Source organism: Mytilus californianus, unplaced genomic scaffold (assembly GCF_021869535.1).
Source record: "Mytilus californianus isolate M0D057914Y unplaced genomic scaffold, xbMytCali1.0.p SCAF_7, whole genome shotgun sequence".
Lineage (NCBI taxonomy): Eukaryota > Metazoa > Mollusca > Bivalvia > Mytilida > Mytilidae > Mytilus > Mytilus californianus.
The window spans coordinates 9,331,407-9,358,534 of NW_026262723.1; the positions used below are offsets into that span (position 1 = coordinate 9,331,407).

Consider the following 27,128-nt stretch of genomic DNA (forward strand, 5'->3'; position numbering starts at 1 on the left):
GTTCATTAACCATTACTTTATACATAATTTAAAAGCAGTGTAAGGGAGATAATTTCAATGATGTATTTGATTTATCTCCCTTACACTGCTTTAAATTATGTTTTGTACTAAAGTATTTGTCCATTAACCAGGACAACCTTGTTTTTCCCCCTTTTTTGCCCCTAATTCCTAAACGGTTTGAGCCATAACCCCCAAAGCAAATCCTAACCATCCCTTTGTGGTATGGAAACTTGTAGTATAATTTCAGAGAGATCCATACACCGTTCCACAGTTATTGTCTGGAAACTAGAAAATGCTTATTTTTGGCCCCTTTTTGGCCCCTTATTCCTTAACTGTTGGTACCATAACCCCCAAAATCAATCCCTACCTTCCTTTTGTGGTATTTAACCTTATGGTCAAATTTCAAAAAGATCCATTTACTTAAACTAAAGTTAGAGTGCGAAAACCAATGTGTCTTCGGACGACGACGCCGGACGACGACGACGACGACACCGGACGACGACGACGACGCCAACGTCATACCAATATACGACCACAAAATTTTTTTTGCGGTCGTATAAAAAGTTATTCTTTAAATTTAAGTTCAGATTGAAATGTCCAAAAATATACTGTTACACCACTGTCCCAGATTTAGGGTGAGAGTTTGGTGCCAGAAAACTATATTAACCCCGCCACATTCTATATGTCAGGAGCCTGTAGTTCAGGGTTGTCTTTGGTTCATGTCTGTCATGTTTGTTTTTCATAAATTATTTTGTTATAAATTAGGCCGTTAAGTTTGGTTCAAATTGACATTGTAGTTTCATAGAAGTTAACAAAAATGTAAAACGATAACAAACTAATTAAGGACGTTTGGATCCAGTGAGCTAACCAAATGATTCCATGAGAAAGCGGTCAAATGTTTCAAAAAACATATAATATGTAATTCAGTCTATGTTCTAAATAGTTGTATACCACCAGAAATCTCTGATAACTATAACCATCATTCAATTTGATTACATATGCAAATTGGTCGAGATGGATAACAGGGGTACGCAGAATCTGTTCTGCCAGTTTATATTAAAGACATGCTAGTGGTTATCTTGTTAAGCTTGGTGGTCTTGTGGTTGCTTGTTACCTATGAGTGCAGGAGGTTGTTGACTTGAAAATTAATATTTCCTGCTTCTCAGCTAAGAATATGACATTTAATAGAAGGAGTAAATACTGGTTGGCTGAGAGTCAGAAGAATGTATTCAGGTAGGATGCCACCATGTCTTTATGCAGACTGTAACCTTGTGTAATAGCATGTTGAAAATCCATCTGTGTTTGGGTTGTATGAAGCAGGTTTTATATTTGTATTATATTAATTTGTCCTAATCCTGATCTTGTTAAGCTTGGTGGTCTTGTGGTTGCTTGTTACCTATGAGTGCAGGAGGTTGTTGACTTGAAAATTAATATTTCCTGCTTCTCAGCTAAGAATATGACATTTAATAGAAGGAGTAAATACTGGTTGGCTGAGAGTCAGAAGAATGTATTCAGGTAGGATGCCACCATGTCTTTATGCAGACTGTAACCTTGTGTAATAGCATGTTGAAAATCCATCTGTGTTTGGGTTGTATGAAGCAGGTTTTATATTTGTATTATATTAATTTGTCCTAATCCTGATATACTGCAGAAATATTTGCAACTGAATAATGATCGATGGCTGTGTAACATCCAGTGGCATATTCAAACTTTTATAGCTTGCTATGTACTATGGGTTTTGCTCATTGCTGAAGGCTTTACGATTACCTATAGTAGCTAATCTTCTACGTCATTTGGTCTCCTGTTGAGAGTTGTCTCATCGGCAATCTTCTTATTTTTATAAGAACATGCTAATGCGATATGAATATGAACGCTGCTTTGCACTAGATCAACATCCTTTGGTTTGATCTGGCTGAGGGATTGAGCCCATGATCTCATGAACTGATGCCACCCAACATTTGTCTACAGTTAATCATTATCATGGTCATTTTGTTCTTCTGCCAAGATATTAAACAGAAAAGAGGCTAATAAAGACTCATAAGGCACTTTTAAATAATCACAACATTTTTTTCAGTATGTTATGAAAAGCTAGTGTATTATAGCAAAAAAAAAATTTGTACAACCAGTACAACAAGTATATTCTAATTACGAAAAAATAAAAAAAAAGTTATTAATTATAAACTGATAAAACAAAACATTCAGACAAAACAATAAACAAAACTGTTACAAACAAAAACATTTAATAATACATCGAGTCTATAAAGCACTGTTTTATGTGTTAGTAATTCTCAAATTATGAAAGGACAATGTACATGTATGTTGAGTATTCCCTAAAATATCAACCTGAAAATAGGTAGGCATGGTAGGGTCTGTTGATCGAATATCTTTTACATATTTCTCAAATCATCTTATGTAAGAAATTACTGAATTTAATGGAAATTTGAGAAAAGTTGTTTGAATTTCATCTTTTAAAACATATTTCATTTGAAGCTGATGATTAGTTTTTGAAGAAACTTTTTATCCCTATCATCATTCATGATGCATAATATTGCACCTTACAAAATATCTCATCATTTAATTTCAAAACAAAAACTAAGAAATAATTCATGGCAGCCGTAGATTTGTTTTCATTTAACCATGGTTTGGGCATTTATATTCAATTATTTTACCCTGAGCGTTAGTTATTTCAATTCTAATAGGACAAATTCGGTAATTTTGTTAACCGTGAAAGTCATACGACATTGTTTTGGCTGTTCCGTTTTACCCAATTTTGATAATATTAGTAATATCATATAATTCAATGATTATTTTTTTTTAATCGCATTTTTCACTTATATATTTTCTTCCAATGTAATTTTATTCGTTCTAAGGCGTACAAGAAGCTTTAAAACGCCCGGTATTTACATTTGATTTTTTGTTTACGAAAACATACTTGTGACGTCACCTTGTTTCGTTGCCATGCCAAGACAATAACATCATTTCGCGGAATTTTCGTTTTATGAAATTTTACCATGAAAAATAAATTGAAATGGACTGATTTGTTTATTTTGCTTTAGAAAAGAGATAAATATATTGTATCTGAATCTTGGCCTACGTAAACTTGGGGTTTTGATGTAGAAAATTGAGAATATCTGGTAGTATAAATAAGTTGGTCGTAACGCGGAACAGCCGTTTTTGTGTATTACTGCGTTTGCGCTAAAGGTAGATATGTTGTGATTATACTGGTTGACGATAATAGGATGTAATATTAGAATTTGGATACTTTACATAAGAATCTGTAAAGTCTTAATCAGATCCAATGTTGTGAGGTTGAAAACTGACAAGCATTATTATGTTTTACTTTTTTAATCAGCTATGAAAAACAAAAAGCTCTGTTGGGTATTCAGAAACAAAAAGTTTTATTTTTATTTTAGCTTAATACATACAAATAAGTGATATGTTAATAGCATGTTGTAATAATGCTGTTAAAAGTTAAAATGCATAAAACAATGAAAACACCAATTAATACAGGTACAAGTATGTACATTGTCAATAATCACAGATGATAATTTCACTTTCTAGATCAACTTAAACTGAATGTATTGTGTGTTCAAATCAAACTGTAATATAATGTTTACTTTCTCTTTCCACCTCCCCCAGACAGAATCATAGCTATACGAATGAATATGTTGATTGTGTCCAAGTATATCCCAATACATCTGAAATAACAAAGTAAAATGTTACATTATCTGAAATAACAGAATAAAATGTTACATTATCTGAAATACTAAAGGAAAATGAAAATACATTTTAATAGTGAGCAAGTTCACATAACAACATAATTTATTAATATGGGATATTTTAGCAAGCCCTAAACCCATAAAAAAATCCCCTCCCCCCCTCCTGCTCCAGATTATTCTGAGGATCAAACTCAACCAAAGATTTGATGAGTAGAAGCCTTAATACAAATTTGAAGAGGATCTGATAAGAAACAAAAGCACTATCCCAGAGACAAGAGTTAATATGGAATATTTTTTTCTAGTCCTCCAACCCAATAAAAAGGTTCCCAAATTCAGATTTTTCAGATTCTTTTTTTTTTATTCAACAACAGTATTGCACATGCTGTTAACAATTACTCCACTGACACAGCTATCTCAGTGAAGGTCCTGTTAACAATTACTCCACTGACACAGCTATCTCAGTGAAGGTCCTGTTAACAATTACTCCACTGACACAGCTATCTCAGTGAAGGTCCTGTTAACAATTACTCCACTGACACAGATATCTCAGTGAAGGTCCCCCACGCTGTTAACAATTACTCCACTGATACAGCTATCTCAGTGAAGGTCCCCCACGCTGTTAACAATTACTCCACTGATACAGCTATCTCAGTGAAGGTCCCTGTTAACAATTACTCCACTGACACAGCTATCTCAGTGAAGGTCCCCCACGCTGTTAACAATTACTCCACTGATACAGCTATCTCAGTGAAGGTCCCTGTTAACAATTACTCCACTGACACAGATATCTCAGTGAAGGTCCCCCACGCTGTTAACAATTACTCCACTGATACAGCTATCTCAGTGAAGGTCCCTGTTAACAATTACTCCACTGACACAGCTATCTCAGTGAAGGTCCCCCACGCTGTTAACAATTACTCCACTGATACAGCTATCTCAGTGAAGGTCCCTGTTAACAATTACTCCACTGACACAGATATCTCAGTGAAGGTCCCCCACGCTGTTAACAATTACTCCACTGACACAGCTATCTCAGTGAAGGTCCCCCACGCTGTTAACAATTACTCCACTGACACAGCTATCTCAGTGAAGGTCCCTGTTTCATTAGTACCAGAAGTTCAGGGATTCTTCAGGTAGATAAACTGCATATTGTTAGTCGTTTACAAAAATATTAATATAACATCAATAAAATAAATAATGTCATTATTTTAATGTATTTGTATCAACTGCTGAACTAGCGTTAACATGCAAGAGATAAACAGAATTTCATAGCTCATCTGAGATTGGGTCCTTTGTTTGTAACAAAAAATTTGAAGTTCATTCAACATATTGAAAAGTATCAGCACACAGGAAGTAGGTGTATGACATCTGAAAAGTGCTCACACATTATAATTACAACTAATCACTGCAAAGCTGCTGATCAAATATGAAGTCATTCTGTTCAATAGTTCCATAGAAAAACGTGACAAAAATATGTCTACTTATAAAGTACGGCAGATGTACAACCTACATGTACCTAAACATTGTGAAAGGGTCACACATGGATATTTTCGTTATGTATCAAATACCTAGTATTGTTCAATTATCTTTAATCACCTAATTAGCAGAAGTGATAAAACTTCCAAAGGCTAATTATATTTGTACCTTTTACAGGAAGTAGGCGTCTGAAAGATCTGAAAAGTGCACATATGGTACAACTCATTGTGGTCAAGCTGCTGACCAAATATGAAGTTGTTCTGTTTAATTGTTCCTGAGAAAAGTGTGACAAAAATATTTGTGGACAAACAAGACAGAAAAGTTGAATGCAATAATCACCTGATTAGTAGAAGCCAATTATTAACAGAGGTGATAAAACTTATAAAGGCTAATTATATTTGTACCTTTATGTTTATGTCCCTTAATTACACAATGAGGTAAAATATTAACTGGAAAGGAAGAAAGACATGTAATTCAAAAAGTGCATTAGTGAAAAGGCAGATGGATAATCATATTTGTACTTTTAGGTCAATGTCAGTTAATAGGAGTAATGACACAATCAGGTACCAATTTTACCATTACGGCTGAAAGACATGTAATTTGAAAAGTTTATTTTTGAAAATGCACTAGAGTGTTTTTTTGCCCTGTACAGTAAAAGGGAGGGGTAAGGGCACAAAGGGCTGGCCACCCTTCTGTTTAAGGCAGGTGGACACACTGTCAATACCAAACTACATGTATCATGTGTATAGTTGCTAAAACAAACAAGATTTTATACCCTGTATTGTCTCGCCTCCTTTGCTGACCATTAATTTTTTTGTTGTTAGTCCTAAATATAAAGCTTTACTACAAGCATCACATAAACTTAACATGATCCCACGAAAATGAGTTTAAGGTCAGATAAACCAAACCGGAAATACATGTACACCTTACAATCATTCCAAACACCAAATTTAGTTGACCTATTGCTTATAGTTTCTAAGAAACAAACTTAACCAGAAAACTTAACACTGACCAATCAACCATGAAAATGAGGTGAAGGTCAGACGAACCATGCCAGACGAACCATGCCAGACAGACGTGTACACCTTACAATCTATTCATTAAATATAGTTGACCTATTGCTTATAGTAACTAAGAAACAAACTTAACCATGAAAACTTAACATTGCACCATGAACAATGAAGAGGTCCAGGTCAGATATACCTGCCAGACAGACATATACACCTTACAATCATTCCATTCACCAAATATAGTTGACCTACTGCCTATAGTATATGAAAAACAAACTAAACCATGAAAACCTAACATTGACCAATCAACCATACTTGATCTGAGTTGTGTGGAAATAAGCATTGTGTAAAAGTTTCATAACATTTGGTTGAGGCAAACTTAAGTTAGAGAACGGAAACGAAAAATTCAGCAATTTTTCCATTTGAAAAGAAGCATAACTCTAGAACGGTAAAAGTGACACCACCAAAATTCAAACTTGATCTGTGTTTTATGGTAATAAGCAAAGTGTATAAGTTTCATACATTTGGTTAAGGCAAACTAAAGTTAGAGAACGGAAATTCAGCAATTTTTCCATTTGTTAAGGGGCATAACTCTAGAACGGTAAAAGTGACGCCACCAAAACTCAAACTTGATCTGTGTATGTGGTTATAAGCATTGTGTATAAGATTCATAACATTTGGTTGATGCAAACTAAAGTTAGAGAACAGAAACGAAAAATTCAGCAATTTTTCAATTTTTGAAGGGACATAACTCTAGAATGGTAAAAGTGACAACACCAAAATTCAAACTTGATTTGTGTTTTCTGGTAATAAGCATTGTGTATAAGTTTCATAACATTTGGTAGAGGCAAACTAAAACTGTCTGAAGCATGAGGATTTTGCAAGGTAAGCACATACTAAATATAGTTATCCTATTATTCATAACAAGAGACACGTTACAAAAAATCTTAACTTTTTTTCAAGAAGTCACTGAACCATGAAAATGAGGTCAAGGACAATGGACATATGACAGATGGAAACTTCATAACATAAGGCATATATATACAAAGTATGAAGCATCCAGATCTTCAACCTTATAAAATATAAAGCTTTAAAAAGTTTGTTAACGCCATAGACGCCGGATCACTTTCCCTATGTCAAGCTTTCTGAGACAGAAGTCACAGGCTCGACAAAAAAATCACCCAATATATAAAAACTTACGCATTGATTGGATCAAACTTTTGCATAGCATAAGGTGGGTGACTTTCTGCTTTCTTGATGATTTTCTGTGTGTCATATAATAAGAACATTCCAAACAGGACCAATCCACCATAAACACTTATTGAGTATAAACCTGCTCCTAAAGCTGTGGTGGGTGGTAAAAACATACTCCCTGCAAATAGACAGAAGACTTAAAGTTTTTAGACTTATTACTAAATATTTCTAAAGCAAACCCTTAAGCAAACTTTCTGCAAATATTATAAACAAAAGATTTATGGTGTTGAGACTTACTACTAATGCTATGGTTGGAGACAAAAATGCATTTCTTGAAAGCAAACCCATAATTTTATTTTAATCAAAGTGCTTGTTATCACTGAATGGTATAGATTGCTTTCATTTTGCAATTTCTAAATAAAACTTGAATTGCATTTTGCTAGACAAGTTAAAAATTTGAGTTGGAGTTATCTTCCTTTGTTCATGATTGTACATTTGTGGTTGAACATATTTTTTTAACAGATTCAGACACCATGCCTTATTAATGTAATTTTTTTCTTGAAAAGTATGGAAATTCAAATACACATTATATTGTAACTTAAATATCAAAGTATAACATATCATTAATAAATTGCATGACATCGACTGGATAGGATCTAAATAATGATCACTTCACTGCACTATTTTGTTTGAACTATCAAAGTAGTGATCAACGTTGGAAGATATAGATATCAAGTCAGTACTGTAGGGTTCATGCGATCTTAACCCAAAAAAGGTCAATCCAGATCTGTAGTAGTACCTATAATCCAGAAGCAAAAAGGAGGAATTAGGATTTGATAATTTATTTGCTGAAAGTTGCAAATAAACCACCATGATGTTTTGTAATGGCATGGGACAATCTGCCACTATATGCCATGGCAATTCTACTAAAAGATTCAGTTATTCATCCATGATATTGACATGCACATGATCTACCACTACAGTTTATTACATTTTTGTGCTGATAATATTAACCAATTTCCTTATTAAAAAATTCCCTAGAAAAACATGTTACATAACTGACTTTCTATAGAAACATACTGTGGATTCATTTTTATTCGTGGTATACCAATTTTCGTGGGTTTCGTGGGTCACAGCGAACCACGAATTTAAGAATTCAACGAAGAATAATCCCGAGAAATGTTTATGGAGTCGGATGTTTATTTCAGGTTATGTTATGCAGTTCTAGTATAGTGTTGACTAGCGATAAACATTGTAACATAACACGTGTTTTTATTGAAAGAAGATACTGGTATTTTGATTAAATCAATAATTAATATATCAAATATCAGTGATAATTTACTTTTTAAAATTGATTAAAATTGTTCATGGAAAATAACTGCAAGTTGTTAATTACCGTGTCATAGTTTGGTTTACTGGTGATCAAAAATCAATAGGATTAAGTACGGGGATATTGCCCGTAGGTAATATTGTTTATGACAGGAACATTTATTTTCACACCTTTTACTTAATATGACTGTTTATTACATCGTGATTAGGGAACTGAGCTTTCAATCATAGAGTTTTGAATGCCTTATAAAATTCCGACAAGAATTTATAAATTGTAAAACAAACAAATAATTAGTTGTCTCTGTCCATTATTGTAATAGAAGTTTTCAATGAACACTTTAACCTAGAACGACCTAGCGAGGATTTTGACAATTCAAACTTTTTCAATGAATTCCTTCTTTATTTGTTTGTTTTATTATTGATTAAACCAAGGAGGTTATATAATCTCCTAAATCAAAAGAAATCCGCGAATTACGTATCTGAATTTTTTTTTTTGTAATCAAAGATCCACGAATTTACGTATACCACGAAACGTCTTTTTTTCTCTATCCACGAAAATTGATACCCACGAAAATAAATGAATCCACAGTATGACACAATACCATAAAAGAACTGATTAAGTATATGTAATTGGGGGAAGAGTAGGGATTGCACAAGCTTATCAAACTAAAGCATGTGGCATTTAGGAGTAAGAACAGAGACTGGTGGACTGAGAGTCAGAATTAGGTATCCAAATAGGGTGACATGTCTTCACACAGACTTTTTTCATTGTGAACACGCAAGTTAAAAGTAAGGCTTTGCATGGTGGTCTCACATGATTTCATTAAAATTTTACAAAATAAAAGAGAAAAAAATTTCATTTTGATTATGAACAATAAACCTGTTCTCTGAAATATATATTATGTTTAATCTGAGACTCATAACTTTAGAAAAGTTGTTTCATTTTATTTCTAATGTTTTTTTTTTTCACTGCATTTAACTGACTGCATTACTAGTAAATACTCTTTATTAAAATTATCCCACTTACCAATTGACGATGCAAATACAAATCCGAGACCAATAGCAAGAGGTCCTCCCATATTTAGGAACTTCTCACTTGGAGCACACATGGCAACTGTAGAAAGACCTGTTTGAATGCAAACATGTAAAGTATTAAATATGAATTTTAAACAACATTATTTTACTATAAAACAGGCATGAAAAGGACATTGAAAATTATAGTAACGATTTCCTTTGGTTTCAATTCAAAACAAATTTGGTATGGGTTTTGCTAATTGTTGAAGGTGGTATGGTGACCTATAGTTAACTTCTATGTTATTTGGTCTCTTATTGATAGTTGACTCATTGGCAATCATACCATATCTCCTTGTTTTTATATTATTTTATATCAGTTAGATACACCTAATAACCCCACATGTGGTAATTGTATGGACATTTTTGATGAACATTTTTAGTATGTTTTTAATAGATAAACCATTTACTCTTTATGAGGATGGACAGACTAACAGGAGTAACTTAATAAGCCCTCCGTCTACTCTTGCAGTGGGATGAAAACTGTGGTGAGATTGTTTTAGGACCTGGGTCCTAGTTAAGTCTAGTGCTGAATTTCAAATACTTTTATCTTCATAAACATGTAAAATATGTATGTATTATACCGTATATAAAACCTAAAGCACAAGTAATTGCTGATTTAGATTGTGATTTTTTGTAATGGTGAAATGCATGTTGCCTAGAAGGTTACATTTTTGAACCCTTGAATGTAATAATTAAAAAGTATTTTAAATCTATAAAAAAACATCCTCAAGATGTTCACAAAACAATTTAATACCTTCTCATATAAAACCTTACCCCCTACTACTCCTGCTGTGTACCAAGCTGCTCGGATTAACAAAGGACCACCCATTAGGGTCATAGGAGCCAAAACAGCTCCGAAAATACCACTGTAAGCCATCCAGGCCAACTGCTTGGAACCAAAGCCTTCCTGGTATGGAATTGACCGACAAACCATTCCTGCACCAATTACTGTAGCAAAGGTTACACCAATTGCCTATAATAAAAAAAATGTCATAGTAGTTCTAGTCTAACAATTAGTCAAGTATAATTTTTTCTTGTTCTAAAAATAAGATAAAAATACTTTGAAATTTCCTGTTTTGTAACGTTATATTAAAGAAAAAAAAAATATTGTTTTACATAAACAGCAAAAGGGAAATAACTCAATCTTTATTTCTGTTTAAGATTTTTTTTCATCTTTTCACTGATCCTCTTTTAATTAAATAAGTGAATATGTTTTTTTTTCAGTACAGATCCAGGGTTTTAAAAAAAAGGGGGTGCCCACAAAGTCAACATAAGGAGAGAGACTCCATAAAGACCCCCTAAACCTGTCTCTGATGTTTCATTAAAAGCTAATGGATATTTTCATTATTAATCCCACACAAAATTGTATTCACATGTTTTTTGTTGATTTTGAATGACATGAAAAATGAAAGAAAGTCTAATTCATTCTAAAAAGGTTGACTTTTTAATTTCTTAATTTCAGCATACCATCCATGAATTTTTCATCATCAGTCCCATGAGTCTTGGGTTTCTACTGACAGCTATTGCAGATGCTGCTGTGATAGCAACACTGCCACCAAAATACATGTATGTATCTCTGATCCTCTGTCTTACTTCCTGGGGCCACAACCTGCAAAAGATTCTCAAAATAAAAGATATGTTCAACAAAATTATTAGCTTCTCTTAACCAAATTTCACGATTTGTCAAACAAAAATTAGCCAAATATTCATTTGATTCAAACATTTAGTTCCCCTTACACAATTTACCCCTAAACTAGATGATATAATCAAATAAGAATGTTATACAGAAACATCCTCAAATTTCATCATACTATCACTTGTATTCTTGATGCAACCCCTGATTCTAATAAAAACATTGATAGCCATGGTAACTTAACAAATTGGAACAAATTTCACAAGACCTTTAATTTGTTTATAAGCTAAGATTTTTCTTTATAAATGAATGAAATGATAGTATCATTTCTACAAATTTCATGAATGCAAGAACATTACAGTAAGTTGAAACTTTGAAATTATTTGAGAAGAATCTGAAAACAATTTGGCTTTCTCCTATAAAATCAAAGTCATGTGTTTTGGTTTCAATAAAAATTGCAAACTTGTCCAAGTTTTGACTTGTTTAGAAAAATTCAAATCTTATCTTAACCTGCTGTCCATCATTAAACAGTTGTAGATTTACCAGAAATCACATTACAGAATTTGATCTTACACTGCTTTATCTAAAGCTCCAAGCTGGCTGGACATTCCGAGGCCATAGTAACATAAGGCACCGAGACCAATAACAGAACCACCAGCTACGAGTCCTTTTCCAACATTAAAAGCTTAAATGAAAATGAAAAATAAATAAAAAACATGTTTATTTAATACTAATGTATATTGGCATATTATGGTCAGTTCATATGTTTTCATATGTCATATGAATTTGTATTACCGGTATGCATGATTTTCAATGGAAATTGTGATATCACAATGCATTCTTAATAGCACGAAAACCCATGAGACGAGGATAAATGTTAAAATTTTGGTTATGATACATATGTAATGTTATCTCATTATCTCTATCATATATATATATATATATACAAGTCTAAATTGAAAACAACGTTCAAACCTATGATTGCGTTGGATAAAAACCGCAATTTTTATACGTGTGCATGCAAAACAAATTTCTTGTTAGAGGGGTCTAAAAACAGCACAAACAACATTTTCCAAAAGACCAAAAAAGTGAAAAAGTATATTTTAACAAAACGCATTTGACTAACAAGTCGAACAACAAATGTTCTTAAACCCTGCTGACTGCCATTGACGATTGCCAAATAAACGGATCACCGATGTAATAAATGGATCTTAATTGTAAATTTAACACTAAACAGAAAACAATAAACTTGCGGAAAAGATGATATACCGCAAACAAAAGGTGCAAAGGTTTTTGTACACCATATCCGGATTTCGACAATTAATGTCTATATATATATACAAGTCTAAATTGAAAACAACGTTCAAACCTATGATTGTGTTGGATAAAAACATTTTTTCGTTTGGGCTTGTATTATATTTGCCTTCGGGTTTATATGATCCGTTCTTCTATTTCGACTCTTTCAAAATTCAAGAGTCTATCCTAAATTGAGGTAAATTATATGGCCTTCCAAATACCGTTTCGATTCCTAACATCACTGAAGAGACATTAATTGTCGAAATCCGGATATGGTGTACAAATTTTTGCACCTCATGTTTGCGGTATACCAATTTTTCTGCAAGTTTATTGTTTTCTGTTTGGTAATAAATTATTATAAGATCCATTTTGTTACATCTGGTGATTCGTTTATTTGGCAATCGCCAATGGCAGTCAGCAGGGTTTAAGAACATCAGTTGTTCGACCTGCTAGTCAAATGCGTTTTGTTAAAATATACTTTTTCACTTTTTTGGTCTTTTGGAAAATGTTGTTTGTGCTGTATTTAGACCCCTCTGTATATAGAATTCAAGATTGCTATAGTTTAATAATCAGAATAAATTTATCTGATTCATTTTACATCGTGCTCATACTGATGAAGGATATCTGTTATCCGAAATATTTATAGTTACATCATGTACATTTGTTCGTTTATTGTCATTTTTTGGTGATGTTGTACCCTTTTAGACTGGTTATATATTATATTTTGTAGTGTACTGTATCATATTTATATGATCCATCACCCCGTTAGATTTATCGTTGGCTATTATTCAGTCATTTTATATATATATATAAGTCTAGAGATTTGCACAACGATACTAATATAAGATGGTATTATACGAAGATGTTGTTAATAAATCGTGTTGACAAATATATCGGCTTAACAAATAGCCTTCTTCAGTGTCAATTATTTTAACAATATATATATATCCTACATTTGTGGACACGTTTCAGAAAGAGACTTTCGTATATCATTGTATACTATAAATTCAAAAATATTTGAATGCATTTTTTATTGAGACTGTTGAACAATGAACAAAAATATGAGATTAACTATTACGATTTTAGAAAATACAAGTACATGAAATAATGCTCTCAAAACTGAAGATGTTAGAGAATTTTTTTTGTGTGTTTGTATGATCTGTAAGAACATGATGAATGGACAAAAAATGTTATTTACAAAATCAATTTATGTAACACTTATTAATTATACTTAAAAGTGACTCATTTTCAACATGCATGTATATATATATATATGTCAAACTGCACTTATTGATATCATTGACAAATGGCTGCAAGAAATGAATGATGGTAATTTAAACCTGGCAATACTGTTGGACTTCAAAAAAGCATTTGATCTTGTAGATCATGACATTCTTTGCTTAAAGCTTGCTACTTATGGATTCAGCGAGTCTGCAGTAGGTTTTTTCAGGTCATAACTAAGTAATAGCACACAGCAAGTAAACATTTGCAATGTTAATTCTGATAAAAAAGATTTGAAATTTGGTGTCCCCCAAGGATCTATACTAGGTCCTCTATTATTTGTCTTATTTATAAATGACCTTCCCCTTTGCATTAAAAATTGTAAAACAGACTTGTATGCTGATGATACTACTCTTCATAAATGCGGGAAAAACATAGAAAATTTACATGATGATGTACAAGATGATTTATGCAGAGTTGAAATTGTGGTAGAATCTATATATAATATTTAAATTCATGTTTGTTCATAGATTAAAATAAAACCAACAGAAATGGTTATTTTAATACCTCCAGGTCCTGCGGGGGCCATAGCCATATCTTTCAATGACCTTCTCTTGGCAGCCCTTCGTGTGGCAGTTCTGGTTTCATTAGCATACATCTGGAATCGTGCCATGGTATTCTGCGTAGGTCTTAGTATGGACGGCTTGGCAAAGCCAGACACAAAAGCTGTGAGTGGTATACGAGTAAGGCCTGCTGCCATCATGGTGGACATTTTTTTCAATGGTAATCTCTCTCAATAATAAATTTCTGTAAAATATACAACTACTGTATATACAGTAACATCTACATGATGTAGCTGATTACCAGTCAGGGGACTACTTAAATATTTAAAGTGATTTTCAGATGATTTTAATCACTTGTTAAAGTAGGGTTGTAACCAGAACTATTACAAATAAGAGTTATCTATCTTTATTTCATGTCTGAAATCACTGAAATGAGTAGAACATTTAAATGTATAAAATACCAAAAATGCTGAAAAAACATAAACATAGCTAGGTTTTTTTTTAAAATAAATCCAATTCTGATTATTTCTTTTTAACAGTTTTGAAATGCTACTTAAACAAGTGATAAAGTAATCACTTGTTTAAAATATTCCCCTGACTGATTACCAAAAAGTATAATGATAAAATGAACATGCACCAATAGCCTTTGGAAGCTATCATGTAGCACCTGCCTCATACAAATGTACATGTCATGAAAAAAAATTGTGATAAATTGTAATCTGTGATCACAATTTAATGCATGCATGTTCTTTTGTTGTACTGTTACACTGGTCACTGTCCCAGGTCAGGGAGAAGGTTTGGTGCTAACAAAAAATATATAACCCCAAACACATTGTGTATGAGCCTGTCCCAAGTCAGTAGCTGCATTTGCTGCTTCTCCACTGAGCACACTGCATTAACATGATTAAGGAGTAAGAGCAAAGACTGGTCAGCTCGGAGTCCGAATAATCATGATAATGTGTCCAGTCAAGGGTATTACTTACATGTAAATAAGTTATTAGAGAAAAATAACATACATTTGTTATTGTTGACTAAAAAATCCCAAAACTGGAATAACATACATGTATGCATGTTACATGTTTCAAAGGGGCAGTATACATCCTTTGTTTTGTTAAAATATACAATTTCTATTGATACTATTATTGTCTATACACATGATACATGTATGCATACTAAACTTTAAAAGATATAGTTTGCCAACCATGTGTTATTAAAGAAAAAATATACCTGTTATAACTAAAGGGTGTTATTACAGCTTCTCTACATCACTTCAAAGCCTTTGCTCAGACTTCTATCATGCTTAATTACAATATATTTTAATTCGTTGTAATAAATAATAATCAGAGCATAGAATGAAGTAACTGTACTGCCCAATCTTCCAAGTAATTCCCAAGTGTCCATTTCTAAATTATATGCTTTTAATAAAATGCTCCGCTGGGCGCAGCTTGATACGACTACAGAGGTCGAACCCTGAACAGTTGGGGCAAGTATGGACACAACATTCAAGCTTGATACAGCTCTGAATTTGGATTGTGATTAAATATTTGACACAGCATAGGTTTCTGACACAGAATGAATGTGGTCTTAGAACTTAAAAATTTTTAATTTACCTATTATGGTCCAATATCCAAAATCTAAATACATGGTTAGATTCAACATATCAAAGAATCCAAAGAATTCAATTTTTGATGAAATCAAACAAAGTTTAATTTTGGACCCTTTTGACCTCAATGTGGACCAATTTGATAATGGGGCACAAAAATCAAATACATGGTTAGATTCAGCATATCAAAGAACCCCATATATTCAATTTTTGTTGAAATCAAACAAAGTTTAATTTTGGACCCCAACTTGGACCAACTTGAAAACTGGGCCCATAATCAAAAATCTAAACACTATTTAGATTCAGCATATCAAAGAATCCCAAAGAATTCAATTTTTGTTAAAATCAAACTAAGTTTAATTTTGGACCCTTTGGACCTTAATGTAGACTAATTTAAATAAACTGCTTCGCTGAGCGCAGCTAGATACGTCCGCAGAGGTCCAACATGGAACAGTTGGGGCAAAATTGGACACAATATTCAGGCTTGATTCAGGTCTGAATTTGGATTGTAATTTAATATTTGACATATTATAGGTTTCTAAATAAATGTAGTCAAAGAACTTGAAATTGGTTATATGAATTGAATTTATATTCAATTAAAGATTTCTTGCTGTTGTGCAATACTTAGTATATCTGTTGTCAGACTATAAACAAATAAAGTTCAATTAATTCTCAATGTCATATTAGAAATTTATGAAAATAAAAAGGGAGCTTACATCAATAGATATAAACAATTCACAAAAGTTTCCTGAAAATTGGTGACAGCATTTTTGAGTTATTGTCCGAAAACTGGAAAATCACCCCTTTTTTTAATGAATAAAACTCCATTACTCAGAAATGTAAAATGTAAAATTTATAAAATTCTAAAAGGAGCTTACATCAATACATACAAACAATTCACCAAAGTTTCATAAGAATTGCTGAAAGCATTTTTGAGTTTTTGTCCGAAAACTGGCAAATCCACCCTTTTTTATGAATAAAACCCTGTAACTCGGAAACGTAAAATCTAAAATTTATAAAAATAAAAAGGGAGCTCATGTCAATAGATATAAACAATTCACCACAATTTCTTGCAAGTTGGTGAAAGCATTCTTGACTTATTGTCCGAAAACTGGAAAACCCCCCCCTTTTTAATGAATAAAACCCCATAACTTGGAAACGTAAAATCTAAATTTTATAAAAAACGAAAGGGAGCTCACGTCAATAGATATAAACAATTCACCAAAGTTTTATGCAAATTGGTGAAAGCATTTTTGAGTAAATGTCCTAAATGTTGACGACGGACAGACAGACAACGGTATACCATAATACGTCCCGAAAACGGGCGTATAAAAACAGGATCCAAAATTAAAAATCTAAATACATGGTTAGATTTGGCATATCAAATAACCCCAATAATTCAATTTTTGATGAAATCAAACAAAGTTTAATTTTGGACCCTTTTGACCTCAATATGAACCAATTTGATAGCGGGGCCCACAAATAAAAAATCTAAATACATGGTTAGATTCAGCACATCAAAGAACCCCATATATTCAATTTTTGTTGAAATCAAACAAAGCTTAATTTTGGACCCCAATTTGGACCAACTTGAAAACTGGGCCCAAAATCAAAAATCTAAATACATGTTTAGATTCAGCATATCAAAGAACCCCATATATTCAATTTTTGTTAAAATCAAACTAAGTTTAATTTTGGACCCTTTGGACCTTAATGTAGACCAATTTGAAAACTGGACCCAAAATTAAAAATCTAAATACACAGATTCGGCATAACAAATAAATAAATGTGGTCAAAGATTTTACAAATCTAATGCGCCATACTGTGCACTTGAAGATTACTTCTTGAAATTTTTCAGTATTTGAAAGGAGTGGGGGCATTAAGGCCCGGTTTTGGCCCAAGAAAATAAAATGTTTGACAACTATTTCAAATTGGCACCTAATGTTTGGAAATGCATAGGATCATGAAATATAAATGAAAAACATAAAGATTTTTATCTGATGACGTCACAATTACGTCATGATATGTATCGTTTCACAAAAACGATGAAAAATACAGAATTTATGCAGTTTTCAGTCGTTATTTCCATTGTGGAAACATCGTGCGCAGCCTAGAAACAACAAAATAATTTAAGAGAAGCTTTGTTAAAAAATATTGACCTAATCTCACAAAATATAAAGTTGTTTCTTGGGTGCGCAGATGCTTTTCCAATCTAAAATTTACTTAAAATTTGATGAAAAACAAGGAAAATCAAGAAATTTTACAAAATATGCAAATTTTGTCATGGTTTGTTGCCATGGTAACTCGTTCAATGTGAAATTTGTTTCTATTTTCTGAAAACCTTGTACCTTAGTCTAGTTTGGACAAATTTAAGAATATGTATGATAACTTTCAAATTTTCAGTTATATTTGGGCCAAATAAGGGCCTTATTGCCCCTACTCCTTTGAAAAAAAAAAACCCTACAATTTCTTTTTATCCCCCCCCCTTTTTCCCCAAAAAAATTCTTTCCCTCAAGATATGGTCATAATCTCAATTTAAATTTACCATAGTGCTAACTTGATCTATTTCATAATAGAATTTAAAATATGGTGTCAAATCTTTTATTTGGATTATTTGTACAAAAAAAGATGCAACATTTGCAGATATTTTTACTGGTCTACCTTTATAAATATGCATTTCTTTAAACATAATTTAAAAGCAGTGTAAGGGAAGTAATCAAAACGTTGTATTTGGATTACCTCCCTTACACTGTTTTAAATTGTCTTAATTGTTCATTAACCATTACTTTATTCATAATTTAAAAGCAGTGTAAGGGAGGTAATTCAAATGATGTATTTGATTTGTCTCCTTTACACTGCTTTGAATTATGTTTTGTACTAAAGTATTTGTCCATTAACCAGGACAACCTTGTTTTCCCCCTTTTTTGCCCCTAATTCCTAAACAGTTTGAGCCATAACCCCCCAAAGCAAATCCTAACCATCCCTTTGTGGTATGGAAACTTGTGCTATAATTTCAGAGATATCCATAAACCGTTCCAAAAGTTATTGTCTAGAAACTAGGAAATGCGTATTTTTGGCCCCTAATTCCTTAACTGTTGGTACCATAACCATCAAAATCAATTCCAACCTTCCTTTTGTGGTATTTAACCTTATGGTAAAATTTCATAGAGATCCATTCACTTAAACTAAAGATAGAGGGCGAAAACCAATGTGTCTTCGGACGACAACGACGTCATACCAATATACGACCGCAAAAATTTTTTTGTGGTCGTATAAAAACTAAGCCTTGTCATTACAGATAAGTTTATCACTTAAAAGCCTTGTCCCATTGATTGACCATGGTTGATAAAAAATAATTTAATTTAATTGGAAAATTAGTTATTAAGTTTCTGCACAAAAGTTTCAAGAATTCCCAAGTTCCCAATAAAAAGTAAAATATTATAGATTTGTTTTGACAAATAACAAACATACATGACATATAATTACTATAGATTAAAAACATTTTAGGAATAGAGAGTAGACAACCAGGGATCTCCATGGATGAAAATTTAAAGAAGGAGGAACTTTCACCATGACAAAACCCAGCGTCTCATGTGAGTCATGATCAAAGTATTTCAATCCTCCTTTTCTATGTACATGTACATGATATATGTAATGGTGAACAGACTGATATATTGCTTATTATATTATTTATTTCATTATAATATAGAATAATCAATATTTTCATTAATTGTCATTTGCAACAATTTCAATGTCAAGCCGGCATTGCTCCCGTTTAGTCAAGAATGGCCACAGGCTGTCCTTAAGGTTCCCATGTCGTTTTCTTGCTATTTAGGTAATTGTTTAGGACTTACATATATATAGGAAGATGTGGTATGAGTGCCAATGAGACAACTCTCCATCCAAGTTACAATTTATAAAAGTAAACCATTATAGGTCAAGGTACGGCCTTCAACACGGAGCATTGGCTCACACCGAACAGCAAGCTATAAAGGGCCCCAAAAAATTACTAGTGTAAAACCATTCAAACGGAAAAACCAACGGTCTAATCTATATAAAAACGAGAAACGAGAAACGAGAAACACGTATGAACTACATAAACAGACGACAACTACTGCATGTACTGTAATCAGATTCCTGACTTAGGACAGGTGCAAACACGCATCTTTCAATTCTGAATGTAAACCAGATGTATTAATTTGATTGTAAGCTACGAAATGAATTTGGAATTACGATACAAAATTTCTTCAGATTATCAAGTTGCAGTTAATATTCATGTATTTACCTTTAAACATGTTAAAATTGTAAAGTGATTCAATAATATAGATAATTGTTGTACTAATGTTATTTGGCATTATATTATGTTCTGTTTTACGTCTTATTTTGTACTCATTTAAAAAGGGGGATGCTGACCTTGTAAGTCAATATAAAAGCATGTGTTCAATTTGTTAAACTTTTTCTTCGTAACTGTACATGTATCTAAAAGGAGTAGGGGCATTAAGGCCCGGTTTTAGCCCAAGAAAATAAAATGTTTGACAACTATACCAAATTGGCACATAATGTTAGGAAATGCATGGAGTCAAGAAATATATATGAAAAACATAAGATTTTTTATCTGATGATGTCACAATTACGTCATAATATGTACCGTTTTCATGAAATTGATAAAAAGTACAGTTTTCCATTGTTATTTCCATTGTGGAGACATCGTGCGCAGCTGAGAAACAACAGAATAATTTAAGAGAAGCTTTATTATAACTATTGACATAATCTCACCAAATATAAAGTTGTTTCTTGGATGCGCACATACTTTGCCAATCTAAAATATACTTAAAATTTGATGAAAAACAAGAAAAATCAAGAAATTTTACGAAATATAAGAATTTTGTCATGGTTTGTTACCATGGTTACTCGATAAATGTCAAATTTGTTTCTATTTTCTGAATACCTCGTACCTTAGTCTAGTTAGGACAAATCTAAGAATATGTAGGATAACTTTTAAATTTGCAGTAATATTTGGGCCAAATGAGGGCCTTATTGCCCCTACTCCTTTATTTTCTAATCTTAATTTTAAGTTACATTTCAGTACTGCCAAGTTTTCATGAAGCAAATGCGTGCCATTTGGCCAAAATTGTAAAGATTGAAGAGAAAAAACAATAGATCAAAGGAAAATGCCACCAAATAAGCAAATTGTGTGAGACTTAGCAGCCCTGCTATTTGCTGAAACGTAATTAAGTAATGCAATTAATCGTCTTATCTTGAGAAAGTGTTCTCCTGTCAGGTGTGTTGATCTGCCTGTGCAAGTGATTAGTAATCTTTAGACAGATATCCCTGAGATTATAATACAATAAGAGTTATGCAATTACATGTAATTGATTATAATTGCTAAGAAATATGGCGGCTAGCGAAATGAAAACAAATATTTTGACAATGGCGGAGACCATTTGACAATGGTCATGATGGTGGTGATAATTTAAAGATGGCAGAGATCATTTGAAGATGGCAAATGATAATTTAACGATGGCTGTGCGCCATCATAAAACAGGTCATGGAGATATCTGGACAACTCATGAAAGCATCCACAATAACACATGTATGTTATTTTTCTCTAATAACTTATTTAAGTTAGACCCTTGACTGGTGTCTCGGTAGGGTGACTTCGACATGTCTTCTTGTGGACTGTTACCTTGTGTCACACAGTGAACTAGCATGTTAAAAATCTGGCTCAGCATGTCCATTGAGTACAAAGCAGGGTTAATATTCATATCACAATAACATGTTCTCGTCCTGAATATGTATTCAATTTGCCACTGGAGGGTAAACAGACATCAAATTATTCATCTATCTTTTCTGTCTATTTGGAAGACTGTCACACATTAAAAGAACGCAATGAAGAAATCAGGTAATGAGCAATATTATCAGCCTTGTGGACACAAGGGTTAACATTGTATACTTTAAAACGTGTCTAACAAATTATCAAAAATTATATCCTTCTCTCCTACCTGTTCAGCTGTTACTGGTCAACTTCAACTGTTCAACTTACTAGATACTGAAATATACAGCGGACACTGCAATCAAATGACATGTATGTTTCACAAAAGCAGATGCATAATGCTCTTACCTAATATGTTTCTTATGCAATGTATTTTTTTTTCTTCGTATATAAAAGTCCAGTTAAAAGCCGAAATGACTAGAAACATTGAAAGTTCTAGAGTGTTCCGAATTTGACGGGAAGGTCTAAAATGCGGAAGTGCAAAATTGATATATTTTAAGTAATTTCCCTGGAACTGCTTAAGATAAATCAACAATTGAAACGGATTTTGAAAGCTTATATGATATTCTATAAGTTAAAATTAAAAAAAAAATTAAGATTTTGATATTCATTAGTACCAAAAAGTTGACCGGAAGCCTTGTTAAGCGTGACTCTGGCAATCCTATTTCGAATCTTTAAACTTACATTCACGAACAAATATATCACCCGGTCAAAATCTTAAAAATGATTTCTAAAGACAATTAGAAAACAAATAATATGGTATTAAAATATTTAGCAATACATTAGAAGAAAAAGGCAAAATCTTGACCGGCAGCCTCTCTTGTATACATTGCCACTGGACGTTAAGCAACCAACAATCAATCAATCAATCTCTTGTATACATAATGAAGAAGTCACAATTTCCACTTTGAACTAAAATTCACGAAAAAAAAAAAACCTGGTCAAAATCTTTAATAGGATATCTAAAGACAGTTTATAAACAAATAATATGGAAAAAAATGATTATTAATGCATTGAGTAGAAAAGACGCCGGAAATCTTGACCGACAGCCTCCCTTGTATACATCTATGCAGAAGTCAAATTTCCAACTTTGAACTCAAAACTCTCCAAAAATCACGGAAACCCGTAAATAATCTTTGAATAATTTCTGAAGTCCATTTTATAACAAATAAACTTGCATGAGTTTAGTTAAAATGAATTTAATTGAAATGCCAAAATCTTGACCAGAAACCTAGCTCTCTCTTATGGAAAAATAATGACTGCAATTTTAAATATTAAACTAAATGTTTGTACAAAATAAAGAATCTGTTGGTATATTAGGCGTCTTAATTGATTTTGTGCTACTAATTGTTGAAGGCGTTATCATCAATAATTGCTTTATTAACAGGAGTATTCATAGTGAATAGTGAATCAGGCGCAGGTCAGTAACATAAAAACAATAGACATAAAGCACCGAAATAAGAGTACTCGCAAAACTCGTAACTCAAAGCCAATTACCAGTAATAGATAAATACTGTTATCCCAGACTAAAATATGTTTAGTATGAAGAAGTCATAAACAGTCTGAAAAATGCACGACCTTTTGCAATGCCCAAATATAAGTTTACAGTATCGACAGGATGTAGGATCATGTATAGCAATTTTTCAAAAACAAAATCAATGTTAATACCAATAAAAACAATCTTTAAAGATTTTACTACTGTGGTGAATTGAAAACCTTTAAAAATAAGTTTATTCATAGGATCAATTAGTTTACATGGATCGTATCTAAATTTACGGGCTTTATAAACAACATCGCCGTAAAAATTAGGATGTGATATTCCACTTTTGATAAGAACTCTACAGGTACAGCTTATGTGTATCTATGAAAGAATTTGGGAAAGGTTTTAATTAATTTTTGATAACGAAGTCCCTGTCTTAATAATTTATCAGTTATACATGAATTACGTTCATTGAAATTTAAAACATGACTACAGACACGGACAAAGAGAACATATTGTGAAATATACACACCGTAAGAAGGGGCGAAAGGAACATCATACAGGCGAAAATTAACATTCGGGAACGAAAAATCGTCTCTTTTGTCGTAAATTTTTGTATAGAGCTTCCCGTGTGAAACTGAAATATTCGAATCTAGAAAAAGAAAAGTATTGCTGTATGTATTAGATTTATTTAAACTAATTTCCTTTGGGTGAATTCCCGCAATAAAATTCGAAAATTCTGGATTATTTAAAGCAAATGTATCATCAGTATTACTGTAAGTGTTTTAAATTTATCAATTAAATGTAATTTAGACAGATCTTTACTGAGTTTGGTCATAAACTGTGATTCATAACAGTACAATAACAAGTCTGCTATTAAAGGGGCGCAATTTGTACCCATCGGAATACCTACAATCTGTCGATAACCTTTATTGCCGAACCGTACATATATGTTGTCAAGAAGAAAATTTAAAGCTTTAATCATCTCATCACATTTCCAATAAGCATATCTTATAGAAAAGCAAAGGATATGAGGTATCCATCCATGACACAAAATCAGTATATGCACAGCAAAACAAAAAACCAAAACACAAAAAGCAAAGGAAGAGCGCTTTTATTGCTGCTCTTCATATCAAAATCAAAGTGAGGCCTTCAACACGGAGTAAAAAATAAAATGTCACCTTACTGTAAGTTTAAGACGGTCCTTAGCACCGGTTCGAGTGGAATTCTTTTTAAAATACTTCGGGTAGACTTTGTAAGATGCAACACCACCAAATCTGGGCCGGTAAAAGATAACATACGGAAAAGTAGCATATTTCCAGTTTTCATTACAGAAGAACCTTCATATGAGTTGAAACAATTAAATCTGCGACCATTTAATTAGATTAGAGAGCACCTATTTGATACGATTATATGGCAATGTAGTTTATAGAGTCGAAAAATCATAACTGTCAACCGAATTGAACGGACCATCAAGAGCACGTAATTTATCCAAAACATCCAAATAGTTAATGACAATCCAACATTAATTCCATTATTTTCATATGCCTTGTTACAAAAATTAATAACAAGTTTTTTTAATAGAAGTAAGGGGACCTGTTAACAGCCGAGAAAGATTAGTAGTAGAACTTTTACCAGAACCTGAGAGGAAACGAAATATAAACGTTTTTTATGTAGTTTAGGATGCTAATACATAGTAGGGACTGTCAAAGGAGTCCATAAGCTGTACGGTGGTAGTGACATGATTATTTACTATTTGACTCTGTATGGAGCGCACGTCATTGAGTGTAGTTGAATGAACAATTTCATTCTTAAGGACTTCCGTGTAGTATTTACGTCATATCACCACCACCTTGTTTGCTGCTTTGTCGGCCGGTACGAACACAAAATGCTTTGCAAGTACTCAAATTTTGTCTTTTGTCTTAGAAATGGAAGTATTACTTACTTTTGTTTACTTCTAAATTATTTTCGAAATGTGATATGCGGATATCAACAATATTCAGACATTTTAATATTGAAATAGGAATCAAGTGACTTTTTGTCAAATTTCTTTAAGAGAATCTTTAATGACATGACGACACACTTTCCAATTTATTTTTGACGGTGGACAATATTTTTATCTTTTTTTTTCAGAATGTTTATAACTTCTCAATCTAGTACGATGTTAAAGTCACCTTTAATTATATGACCATAGTGGATCATATCTAAATTTCGATGTTTCACAGTCTCATGTTGAAGGAGCATTATTTTCTATAATGACGTCATATGTAAATTAACTGACGTATAATTAAAAATTAAACTTGTACTGGTTTTTGTATATGTATAAGAATTTATAGGTGGTTCTATGTTATCAAAATATGGAGGTATAATGTTTTGAACGGTAGAGTCATTAAAAATACTAGAAAAATTAATGTTAATGTATTTTATTTTTAGAAAATACCTTTTATGATCTTCAGATTTGTCAATTCGAGGGAAGAGTCAATGGTGACAAAATACTGTAATGATACGTGTACACACATATTCTGGACTGAAAAACGATATTTTCTCACACTCGTTATAAATATTATGTAATAAACTAATTGGCATTTGACCCAGTTTGCATAATAATTGATATCTACTATTGTTTTTAAATATAGATACGGGATCATTTATTTTAGAATTAGAACGATGTTTATTTCGTTGATTGTGGTTAATGCAATTGCTATGAGACCTTTGATTGCGTTGTCTTTTATCAATAATAGTAATGCTATCTATAGAGGAAGTTTTCGATATGTTCCCTTGGTTAATGATATTGTCATTTAGACCTAGGGCGCTGTCTGTAGTCGTTTAATCTAAGACAGTTCGCAACTTTTACGGGAATCTTTAAATTGTTAATGTGCTTGGCTTGGTTGTTTCTGAACAGTTTGAAGTGGTTGGAATTTTGATAATTTAATTCTGTGTTTGTGTTTTTCAAAATGTTGGTAAATTAAACAATTAAATTTCTTCTGTGTGCGGAAGGGGTATAGATGTTTTTGTGTTCGTTTGAAAAATTCACGTTTTGTCCTACATGTTGAATACCACATTTCGGTTTTGATCATGTTACAAGATGTATGAGGCTTTGGGGTTTTCAAGTAATGTCATGTGAAAAGGAGAGAGAAACAATTCTTCCGTTCACTGATGACCGAACAGTATTATCTAAAGATAATCTGAAGCTGCAGTTTTGTCATTTTCTGGCATTGCACGGTAATATTTGTGGATGTCCACGTGCCTTTTTGTTGAATAATCTAGCATCGCCTCTTTTAAAACAACTGTGTAAGCCTGTTCATTTCTGGGTCAATAGAATAAAGGTATGGTCACCGTCTTATGTTACTCAAAGAAGAATATCATTTAACTATAGAGGCTCTGAAGAGCCTGTGTCGCTCACCTAGGTGTATGAACATCTTCAACAATGGACCCCTCCAACATTGTAGACTAGAATAGAATTCATAACATAAAACCTTTTTTTTGTTGATCATGTATTGCTGATATATTTTTCTGTTTACAGTTTCTCTCTATTTTCCTTAGTTTTAGCCCAAACCACAAAAAAACGATAAAGAAATATCATTTAAGACAATCACTCCTATATAGAGTAAACCAACGATTTCGTCAAAATTTGACTTATTTGTATATCTTGTCTTGCTGATCATTTTTGCTTTTTAAAGTATCTATCTATATTTTATAGTTTTCAAGATAGTAGGCAAAAACGTAAAATATTGGTAAATTATTTCGGTTATTTGAC

At 32.4% G+C, this 27,128-nt stretch overlaps 1 protein-coding gene and 1 long non-coding RNA gene across 5 annotated transcripts; one reads left to right on the forward strand and one right to left on the reverse strand.

Annotated features, from left to right (window-relative positions):
- Positions 1-2,046: 2,046 nt before the first annotated feature.
- Positions 2,047-22,372, reverse strand: LOC127709998 (growth hormone-inducible transmembrane protein-like). Of its 2 annotated transcripts, none has more exons than XM_052215708.1 (8): positions 22,240-22,372; positions 14,520-14,759; positions 12,009-12,120; positions 11,270-11,411; positions 10,577-10,775; positions 9,756-9,854; positions 7,406-7,577; positions 2,047-3,698 (listed from the first exon to the last, which is right to left on the reverse strand). In XM_052215708.1, exons 2-8 carry the CDS (start codon positions 14,722-14,724, stop codon positions 3,614-3,616), a joined length of 1,014 nt encoding a protein of 337 aa, XP_052071668.1. In that variant the 5' UTR covers positions 14,725-14,759; positions 22,240-22,372; the 3' UTR covers positions 2,047-3,613. The 2 variants fall into 2 exon arrangements, with proteins under 2 accessions (XP_052071668.1, XP_052071669.1); XM_052215709.1 differs by lacking the exon at positions 22,240-22,372 and adding an exon at positions 22,121-22,233.
- LOC127710019 (uncharacterized) lies at positions 3,883-5,851 on the forward strand. Of its 3 annotated transcripts, XR_007985902.1 has the most exons (4): positions 3,883-4,230; positions 4,275-4,421; positions 4,473-4,664; positions 4,710-5,851. It is a non-coding gene; the product is annotated as an uncharacterized LOC127710019 (long non-coding RNA). The 3 variants fall into 3 exon arrangements; XR_007985903.1 differs by lacking the exon at positions 4,473-4,664 and having other exon boundaries at positions 4,275-4,472; XR_007985904.1 differs by lacking the exon at positions 4,275-4,421 and having other exon boundaries at positions 4,518-4,664.
- Positions 22,373-27,128: the final 4,756 nt, after the last annotated feature.